Source organism: Culex pipiens, chromosome 2 (assembly GCF_016801865.2).
Source record: "Culex pipiens pallens isolate TS chromosome 2, TS_CPP_V2, whole genome shotgun sequence".
Taxonomy (NCBI): domain Eukaryota; kingdom Metazoa; phylum Arthropoda; class Insecta; order Diptera; family Culicidae; genus Culex; species Culex pipiens.
In genome coordinates, this window is record NC_068938.1 from 70,351,565 (window position 1) to 70,361,708 (window position 10,144).

General features: G+C 45.1%; 2 protein-coding genes across 2 annotated transcripts; one reads left to right on the forward strand and one right to left on the reverse strand.

Annotated features, from left to right (window-relative positions):
* LOC120416107 (N6-adenosine-methyltransferase non-catalytic subunit) lies at nucleotides 1–1,644 on the reverse strand. The gene is made up of 3 exons (XM_039577790.2): nucleotides 1,423–1,644; nucleotides 1,180–1,341; nucleotides 1–1,112 (listed from the first exon to the last, which is right to left on the reverse strand). Exons 1-3 carry the CDS (start codon nucleotides 1,486–1,488, stop codon nucleotides 162–164), a joined length of 1,179 nt encoding a protein of 392 aa, XP_039433724.1. The 5' UTR covers nucleotides 1,489–1,644; the 3' UTR covers nucleotides 1–161.
* A 1,769-nt stretch (nucleotides 1,645–3,413) lies between these two features.
* Nucleotides 3,414–9,392, forward strand: LOC120416069 (protein mitoshell). Its single transcript, XM_039577737.2, has 7 exons — nucleotides 3,414–3,789; nucleotides 3,859–3,981; nucleotides 4,047–4,221; nucleotides 4,291–4,455; nucleotides 7,169–8,336; nucleotides 8,597–8,740; nucleotides 8,803–9,392. The coding sequence occupies exons 1-7, from the start codon at nucleotides 3,741–3,743 to the stop codon at nucleotides 8,995–8,997; spliced, it is 2,019 nt and encodes a 672-aa protein (XP_039433671.1). The 5' UTR covers nucleotides 3,414–3,740; the 3' UTR covers nucleotides 8,998–9,392.
* Nucleotides 9,393–10,144: the final 752 nt, after the last annotated feature.

Below are 10,144 nucleotides of genomic sequence, written 5' to 3' on the forward strand. Positions count from 1 at the left end.
TACAAAGGAATATAGTGTGTTATATTATGTGATTTTTTTTTTGTTTGTTTGTCGTTATGATTATAACTAAAAAAGAAACATTTCGTACGCATTTGCAGCTGCACTGTGTCCAAGTGATTGTTGTGATAAAAGAAGCAAAAAAAAGGTAGGGAAATCCTCACTTACCGGCTCCGTCCTCGGAGGCCCCGCGAAAAACCTCTTCCCCGGCCACGCAGCACCTTCCCGTTTGCGGGCGGGCTCTTCGGTCTCAGCGCCTCGATTCGCTCGGTGCAGCCGGTGGTCGGATTCTCTTCGAACGAGTTAGCGTACAGCTCGCTGTTGAAGTTCGAGTTGGTAAGTTCCGGTCCGATCGTGACCCAGCCCGGTCGGATTGTCGAGTCGCGGCCAAAGATGTGCAGGCGACGACGGCCCAGGCAAAAGTGCTCGATGATGTGGAAAATTTCGATTGGTTTTTCCAGACTGCCGAATTCGGCTTCTTCCGAGATGATGAGGTCAATGTCCACGTTGGCGTGGATAAAGTCTCCGTCGGTCGAGCGGCGGACGGTTCCCTTGATGCCCATCAGGCAGTGTTCCTTGGTGCGTTGGAAAACCGCTTTGGGTTCGAGGATTTTGGAGTGTCCTGGGGAGTCGATGTTGGTTCGGATCCAGCAGATGTCCTCGCACCGCCGGAAACCCCATTTGCGCAGGCAATTGCGACCCATGTCCAATCCTTCGGAACTGCCACACCAGAGAAACACGAAGCTGCGATGGGCTGCGACTTCGCCGATATCAAGAGCCAGGATTTCGTCCCACGACCAGAAGTTACGCGGAGCCCCCGCGGCCACGGCCGCTCCACCGCGGGCGTATTCCTCCAGCGGAGGTTCAATCAAAATTACGTCAAACTTTGTTCCCAGATTTTTGAGGTCAAAACTTTTAAGGTCCGCCCGCAGGTACATTGGCGGGGAGGCCGTTTCGGAGATCAGTTCGTCCTTCAGCCGGATCAACTCGCGCAGCTTCGGATATTCCTCGAACCGGTCCGCCAGGCCAACGTCCCGGATAAAGTTCTGCGGTCGCTGCCCAGTATCGACAAAGTGCTGGCAGTAATCATTGTGGGGATTCGACGATTGAGTACCCTAAAATAAACACAAATTAGTTGAAAAGCGGTCCACAAACCCCGACGACCAAAAGTTCCCCCCTTACCTTCAGGAAGGTAGACGAATCCCGGTACACCATTCCCTCCGACGATTGGGACTTTTTCGACGAGCTGGCCTCCTCGTCATCGTAGCGCTGCGCCTTGCCCATCGGCGTATCCTCGGCCGTCCCGAGCACATGCTTAAGGTCCTGAACGCTGGAAACGCCCAGCTGAAACAAAGCCCCCGAAAGACATTAAATTTTCAGTTCCGGACCAAATGCCCAAACAAAAGCAAAGAAAAAAGAACTCACCGTCTGAGCAAGAAGCTTCTTGCGCTTTTGCGACTTTTCGCGCAGAGATTTAATCACGTCGCCCATGGTGGGGGCAATTCTGCGGAACAGTTAGCGAACCATTTAGTTTGGATAACGTAGAATTGGTACGGATTTAAACACGGATTTTGCGCCGGCTGCAGGAACGCGTCGTTTTTTTTTTCTGCGAGGAACGAAAACCGAAATCAACAAGCTGTCGCGGTGGCAAACTGACAGAACGAAAGAAAAGAGACACCCTGTGATTACGGTAGGTAGTTGTTTTTGTTTTCGAAGGTAGGCCGGACGTTGTTCTGTGCGAGAATACACGCTGCTACAAAATAACCCAGTTTTGGGTCATACTCAAAAAACTATTTGTTTTGCCTTCCTCACCTCAATAAGGCTTTCTAGGCCCAGTGAAAAAAATATAATTTAACTCAAAAATGACGAAGTCCTCGTCACAGTTTCCTGATGCAAACAAAGATCGAGCTGTAGCTGTCACAGCCCTGCGAAGTATGTTGGCTGACATATCGGGCGGTCAGTCAAAAAAAACCAGCTAGAAGTCACCTGACAAAAAACTTTTGCTAGAAAGAGATAGGAAACCTGATGCAAACAAACGTCCAGCTGTCATGTAAACATACTTTGAATGTGTTGGTAAATTTCTGACTAGAAAGCCTTATATCTTTTTAAAAAGGTATTTAAAAGTCCTTTCCAACGAGCCCAAAGCGTTAAATTTCTAAAATTTGTATAATCTTTAAAAAAGTGAAGAACATTCCAATTTCACATTTTATAATTCAAGCAAAATATTGTAATAAGGGCCGAAGTCGAAGTGTAAACAAATAGTCAATCCTGCTCGTTCTTAATGTAAACATCAACTGACGTGAGCAGGATAGTCTCTTTGTTTACACTTCGGCTTCGGCCCTATTACAATGTTTTGCTTGAATTTCAGAGTCTTATTTTTTATTGAATATTTTTTTGATTTTTTATTGTTAAGAAATTAAATTTCAATATCCATTTTCATTCTTTGAACATATTATATTGTTATAATTTGACGTTTCAAAATATTGAATTCTGCTGGATTTTTTTTTAATTTTCTTAAGAATTTTTGTAGAATGTTTAGATTTTTTAAAATTGTATAGATACTTAGAATTTTTAGAATTTTATTATCAAAAAATATTGTTTTATTATTAGTTTTTTTTCGTAGTTTTGATTATAAGGCTTTCTAGGCCCAGTGAAAAAAAAAATAAAATTTAACCCAAAAATGACGAACTCCTCGTCACAGTGTCCTGATGCAAACAATGATCGAGCTATAGCTGTCACAGCCCTGCGAAGTATGTTGGGCATATCGGGCAGTCAGTCAAAAAAACCAGCTAGAAGTCGCTTGACATTTTTTTTTGCTAGAAAGAGATAGGAAATCTGATGCAAACAAACGTCCAGCTGTCATAGAGCTTTCTAAGCCCGATCTCACACACACTAGCGCACCATTTGTTTTGCTGGGTGGTACAAATTTTAACCTCACTTTTTTTCGTGTACGTACACGCAATACATGCGCACGTAGATAACTCTATGTAAACATACTTTGAATGTGTTGGTAAATTTCTGACTAGAAAGCCTTATAGCAAATTAGTAGAAATTTTCAGATTTTATATACTTTATATTTATTTTTTGGAAACTTTATAATTTGGGAACTTTATAATTTTTAGTTTAAGAATATTTAGTATTTACCTAGGTATTTACACTTTTAATGTTTTCAGATTTTTTGGAGTTTTTAAAACTTTTGAATTTTGTAGAACTTTAAAGAATTTAAAATTCTTAGAATTAATCCGAATTAAATGTCGCTCTAAAATGATTTTTTTAAAAGCGCTAAAATTTTAGTCGACTCAAAAAAACAGGTAAACTTTGTTAAGCGTGCAGTTAGTCATTGAAATTATTTTTTAAAAAAATCTCAAGCTTCCCACAATCGCTCCGCGTACGGTAACATCCCTCGCAAATCTCAAATCCGGCCCGATCAAAGCAAGCATGTGTTGAAGATTTGAAAAGATTTTTCCTCTTCCGTCACTCGTGTCCCGCACCGCACACCAGTCCAGTTCGCGAAACAGCTGATTTTGGCTTGCAATCAGCTGACGACGAGCGGACACTCTCCCGTCTCAGGCCAAACGGATCCAGTTTGTTCCAGGCCCTCGTCCCGTTCGGAAGTCGGTCCCGGTTAAAAACTTTTGCAAACTTCTCTCTCCGGAGATAGGTAGAAGAACCTTGAGAAAAGAACAAAGAAGGACGACCTTCCGGACGAACAAAGGAACCAGCGCCTTGGAGGATCATCGGCCATGGCGGATGAAAATTTCAACAAAGCTCCCGGTTCGGAGATTAAGAACCGTAACGGCTTTTTCTACTGGTTTGCAGGAAGTTCCGGTGCTTAATCAACCATTTTTTTCTATTTCACAGGTATCCCTCCCGTTTCCCTGGGCAACGGGAAAACATCATCTCTCATCACCTCTTCCTCGCCACTCCTCCCCGGTGGCCACCAGCCGTCGACGGCATCTTCCGGACATTCTGCTCTTAGTCAAGGTTAGGTTCAAACATTGAGGTTAGGCCATGCTTGGTCATGCGACCGTTCACATCTTTTTCCACAGACTTTCAGTACACCATTCTGCAGTATGGCCACCACCTGATGCCAACGCTAGTCCAGCCGGGCTTCTCGGTGTACCATCCGGCACCCCCGCCGCCGCCCGTTCCGATGTCGTTTCCGGTGTTCTACCAACCCGTCAACGGAGGACTTCCCCAGCCGCAACCCGTCGATGCCAACATGTAAGCGTGGATTCCTTCACGGGTTGAGTTGGTCTTGATTCAGTTGCTTGAATTTTCTTTTTGAAACAGGTTCTACCGTTGTATGCCGCAGCTGGCCAGCGGTGCCGAGCTGCTAGGTGGTCAGAAGCTCTACATGGCGCGAGGAGGAGGTACCAAGGTCGCGCATGGTAAGAACAAGTCAAAGGAGCTGGACATCGATACGCGCAAGATCGCGGAGATTGCCGTCGGAGTCAGGTGAGCAACTGAAAGATTTAAAAAAATTGATAACATGTTTCAAAATTCAAAAAAAAAAAAAAAAAAACAACGCAGATCAAGGGTGGATGATACCTCTTTGGTTGACGTCCAGGCGAGGAACCCCCCCCCCACCCAAGAACATCCGTAGTTCTGTTAGATCATCTTGGTCAAAACAGTATGGCTCTGGTTCCTTGCAAGTGTCATATATTCTTACCTCCACGTTGGCTGGGTTTCGTCATCATGATGACAAGGTGTAACCTAGCTGTAGAAACGGCTCGTAAACCTTTGACCAGCGAGGGTCAGAATCGAGACGACTAGAAGAAAAGGGCGCGTCAATGTGGGAAAGGGAAATTGTGATTGTAGACGGTATTGTTTTAATTCGCAGCATGTTTAGTGAACTGTCGTGGATGTACCCGAAACATCGCAGAACGGGGTTTGTCTTCTTTTCATTCTCAGCTTTGTACCACCTATCTCCTGTTTTTATTTTGCTCTACTGATTCTCGCAGGCCAAGGATTGATAGCATGCATTGGCACTGAACTTGTTGCGTGCTCTTCGATTGACGTCTAGGTGAGGAACATCCTGGAAGGAGTGCAACTAACTACATCCGTAGTTCTACTAGATCATATCTTGATCAGAACAGTAAAGCTCTGGTTCCTTGCGAGTGTCCTATTTTCTTACCTCCACGTTGGCTTGGTCTTCATGATGACCTAACTGGTGGCCTGTGGAAACGGATCGTAAACCTTTGACCACCGCGGGTCAGAGTCGAGACGGCTAAAAGAAAGGGGCGCGACAATGTGGGAAAGGGAAGTAATTTGTGATTGTAGACGGTATTGTTTTGATTCGCAGTATGTTGAGTCAACTGCTGTGGATGTACCTGAAACATCGCACAACGGGGTTTCTCTTCTGTTCATTCTCAGCTACCACCTATCTCCTATTTTTATTTTGCTCTTCTGATTCCCAATTCTTCACTGATTCTTCTATTTAATATCCAACATTTGATTTTAATTTTACTAACTTTTGATTCTCTTATCTCTCAAAGCTATTCCACTCTTTTCTATCAATTGATACTGCTGTAACAAAATTTGTTTTGTTTTTTTTCCCTTAAAAATATACTTTTTCTTAATGTACTAGTAATATCAAGTCTATTTATCATTCGCTATTTATCGTTTGTTTATCATTCTTTTTGATTTTATTGCGAATTTAGTTATTTGAATAATTCTTTATCTGTCCTATAAATTATCATTACTATAATCTAAGCTTGTTTTGTATCTCTATTTATTAACTATTGTCTAATTTTACATCTAATACATCTAGCTTCTCATTTTTATTCTTCAAAATACGCTCATCATTCTCTTACTATTGATACTTGATTTTTATAAAATAAATTCTCTTTTACTGTCTATTGTTTTCAATCCACAAGTGAGGTTTGAGCCCTTACTCAATTTATGGAATGGTTAAAGGATTTACACAAATATTACTATTGTATTTTTTGGTAAACTTTTATAACATGCTTAGGACCAAAATATTGTAACAAAACACCGCGACAAAAGAAATAGCAACAGATAAACAGACTCAACAATAGGGAAGATTTCAGGAGAGAACAATACACAGTAAATAACAATAAGTTTTTGAATTCAAACTAAAAATAAAACAGTTTTTGCTTTAATGAAAGTTGATAGGCACACTATAAATGGTTAGGCGCTTATACTTACATCAAACCCTACGTAATGTACCACCCCCGGCCGAGTTTAAATGCGTAACCGGAAAAGAAGGTGTGCATGCCTGGCACGAACACTCAAAGCGTGTTCTAGCGTGTTGCTCGTGCTGACTCAGAACAAGGGTGAGATGTAGGTGTAAGGGCAGTGCGTGTTCGTCGGGAACCTGGTGCAAAAGATCGGTCAAGGCCCATTCTTAAGCGGTATACGCACTTCGGAAGGAACCGGTCAAGAAAAAAATCAAATGGGCAGCAGCGGCAGCGCAAGCAAGTCAGAGAGGGTGAAGAAAAGCTCCAAGAAATCGCTCTCTCTTCTTTGTTCTGCTGTTCGTAAAGCTGTTTCTTGACCCCTTTCCTTCCGATCAGCATACTAGCCTTTACACTGAAAATTGCGAATTGCGAAATGTTGAAAGAAGCTGATTTTGATTTGCTCTCCGTCCGCATTGACCTTTTCTCATTTATGAATTTCCTTTATAATAGTATGTTGTTAGAATCAAAGGCGGGGATTGGGGAGGGATCCTACCCAGACGGCTTCAGTGAGTGTGTAAGGTAACCGAGTATGGTTGTAACAACCTATTGGGACGTTCTTGGTTATTTAACGACTCCAAAGAGTGAAGATATGTGGGTCTACCGCCGTAACAAGCAAGTGGTCGGCGGTTTTTGGTCACGGTTCATACCCACATACCCATTTCAGAACTCTTTGCGGTTACTGGTCATTTGCTTGCACCACTTTAACATAGAAAGCACGAAAACAATCCTCGATCTAATTAGGGATAGGCGCGTATTTAATATGATAATATTAATTCCTAACTCCAAATATATCTAGGGTTCTTCTGCAAGTGAGATAGAAGAAGCAAATGTTAAGTCACGGAGCCTGTTGCTTCCATTCAAAAGAAAGATTTTCATTGAAAATTCCAGTTAAGAACTATCGACTGTCGCCAAATCGTCCTTTCAGAGTAGCAACAAATTCTAACACCTATCCCAACCCCCTCTTCCAGTGACGCCCCGCTCAGCCCACTGCTTTCACCGGACTCAACATCGCGCGGTGCCGCGTCCGAAACGGGCTTCGGCGGAACGGGCGCCGTGGCCGACCAGGAAAAGTTTGCCGCGCTGACCGAGATGGCGATGCAGGGCTGCGAACTGGCCGAACAGCTGGCGACGCACCACCAGAAGCGGCCGTGCTTCAAGAAGATCGACAGTCTGTGCGCCCGGATGAAGCAGGACCTGATCCGGCCGGACAGCGTGCTCGCGAACATCAACTCGCAGGGGATCGCTTGGGCGGTGAAGGACTTTATCTTTGTCTTTACGCGCATCATCAACGCGTGGATTATCATCAAGGGGTACGTGTACAACACGCCGGAGGGGCTGGAGCGGGTACAGAAGGTGCTGAGTCCGGACTTTTTGGAGAGCTTTTCCAAGTGGCAGGACTCGACGATCGACTTTGTGGACTGTTTGATCAAGTCGTTTACGAACCTGGACCAGATGGTGCAGACGCAGCGGACGAGCGGAGTGCAGAAGGAGTCCAAGTATGGAGGAGGTCGTCAGTCGAAGACGGACGAGGAGAAGGAGCGCCACATTCACGAGCTGTACGAGTACCTGAAGGATATGATTCCGAACTTGGGGGAGGGCGGCAAGGGCGCGGCTGGGGCGACGACGACTTCGTCGTCCGACAACACGAGCACCAGCGACATGTCCGATCGGAGCAGCGTGGTGTTTGAGAATGCCAAGAGCTTCCTGATGTCGGTGGTGAACGATTCGACGCACGCCCAGATGAAGCACAACGAGAACGGGACGTACTTCAAGACGGGAATCTACGAGCCGGTCAAGAAGCCACCGGGTTTTGGGTCGCCTCCGCCGCAGGTTAGCTGCCAGGTGAAGAGTTCGTACCCGTTGGCGGAGCCTAGTCCGGTGACTTCAACGCCCAAGATTCTGAAGAATCCGATCGCTCAGGATCGGCCCGATTTGCTGGGAAGTGTCGCTGGGGCTGATGGCGATGGAGGGGACATTTCGCTCGGTGGCCAGCTGCAGACGGACTTTTTCAACGACGCCATCATCCGGAAGAGCTTCGACAGTGAAACCGTCGCCAAGATCCACTTTCTGCTGCAGAAGGTGTTTAGCGTGAAGGAGGCGATGTACTTTCTCGTGGGGCAGTTTACCAAGAATTATGTAAGTATGCGTCGCCTCGCTGACGTCATTGATTGGCCTCCTTTGGAGTTGTGTGTTGCTGTCGATGAAGCATGCGCAGCATTGCGTCCTTGTTCAGGATACTCTCGCGCTCTTGCGAGCAAGTTTGCACCTTCTCTCACGGCAGGTGAATCATCTCTGTTACATAAGCAGGAGTATCCTTCCGCGAGCCCTTCAGCGTGATGTAACGTAACATTACACCCCACTCTCTCTCTCTATCGCTCTCGTTCTCTTTTCACCAGTTCCCAGACTTTCACACCATCAACCCGAACTTTGTGGATCTCCGCTCGATCATCTCGAAGGCCCAAATCGGCGGCTACCGGAACGTGTACGAGATTGTGCAGGACCTGCGCCAGATTGTGGTGGCCGCTCGGCGTTACCTCGAAGTAAAGCGACCCCAAATCTCATCGGTTGACTCGCGTTTCTAACAAACTGTTGAATTTTGCAGCAAAAGTCAAACACGCTGCTGGAAGAGTCGGCGGACGAGTTCGAGCGCAGCCTGGAGGACATTCTGAGCGACAAGATTTTTGACTGTTACGATTTTAGCGGCTCGCTCGGTTCCAGCTCGCCGACGGCGACCAGCTACAGCGGCAGTTCCAGTGGCTTTGGTAGCTCGCTGGCCGCTTCGTCCGGTGGATTTTGAAGGGCTTCCTCAAAGTTTTACACGATTCTAGCCGTAGTTGCTTGTTTTTACCTTTTGTTTGAGTTTTAACGTGAAGTCAGGGGGAGGAAGTGTTGTTAATCCAATTTTATACCCGCGCGCGTGTGGAGAGGTACGCACATTGTACACGATATTTTAAGTAAGTTTTAAATCCTACGTCGCCGTCCAGGACCCAAAAAGTAGACCAGAGAATTAGCAGGACAGAAACGAAATTGACACCACAACGTAGCAAAATCAAAGTGGAGCACCTCGTCATTATGACTTAAAATTTGCAGAAATCTCCAAAACCATAGTGTGCGCTTGATAGCTTAGAGTTACATTTTTAAATTGTTTGCAAAAAAAAGAAAAGTTTGGATTTTTGGATCAAGCCAAGAAATTTTGCGCTGTAGAAAATTTGATTTTAGCAGCAGCAGCTCAAAAGTTTTTAGATTACGAAACCCATCTCGTCAAAATTTTGTGTGCGTTGTGTACGTGTTTAGTTTTAGTAAAACTCAGTTCAAATGTTGTTACACGCTAGCTTTTAGCAGTCCAACCCTTTTAACAATCATTTTAAACGTAATCTATTGAAATACAACTAAACTAATTCCTTCAGCAAAGTCAATCGTCATTATTAGAGCTCGACAGTGTCTTTTCTCAATCTCTCGTGTTGACGACAGATTGTCCTAGCTCGGCTGTTTGCGCCCCGGTGTTAATTGGAAATTATCGAGCAAATGACGACACCATCACCTCGACACAGCTCAGCGCAGGTTCTCGTAGGTTTGAAACAGTTCCGAACCGGCCAGTTCAAGTTTTTTTTCCCATTATTGAGCTAATTGATTGCGGTGGATGGAGAGTGTAGACTCGTGATGGAAATTTTAAGACGCAGACTAAAATAAATAAGGCCTTCTTATCAAAACATAAAGTGCAGACGATCGTGTTGCAGCTGCAACATGGTGACCACGTTATCAGACCGACGTGGGCGGTTGCTCTACATGAGTTGTTTATGTTTATGTCGAAGACCCTCAGAACCAGGGACTAATTGAATCAAACTACGTTAAGTCAAGGAAGACCACGTGTCCAGAACCCCCCCAACCGCGTACGAAACCCGCCAAATTCTTGATAGCACTGAATTTCTCCACGCGCTCACCCC

Bases quoted from the DNA above. Each gene is read 5' to 3' on its own strand.
- LOC120416069 (XM_039577737.2), top strand. From the start codon at position 3,741: ATGGCGGATGAAAATTTCAACAAAGCTCCCGGTTCGGAGATTAAGAAC. The intron at 3,982-4,046 runs GTTAGGTTCAAA...CTTTTTCCACAG, and splicing joins ACATTCTGCTCTTAGTCAAG to ACTTTCAGTACACCATTCTG. The intron at 8,337-8,596 runs GTAAGTATGCGT...TCTTTTCACCAG, and splicing joins GGCAGTTTACCAAGAATTAT to TTCCCAGACTTTCACACCAT.
- LOC120416107 (XM_039577790.2), bottom strand. From the start codon at position 1,488: ATGGGCGACGTGATTAAATCTCTGCGCGAAAAGTCGCAAAAGCGCAAG. The intron at 1,342-1,422 runs GTGAGTTCTTTT...GCTTTGTTTCAG, and splicing joins AGAAGCTTCTTGCTCAGACG to CTGGGCGTTTCCAGCGTTCA. The intron at 1,113-1,179 runs GTAAGGGGGGAA...TGTTTATTTTAG, and splicing joins ATTCGTCTACCTTCCTGAAG to GGTACTCAATCGTCGAATCC.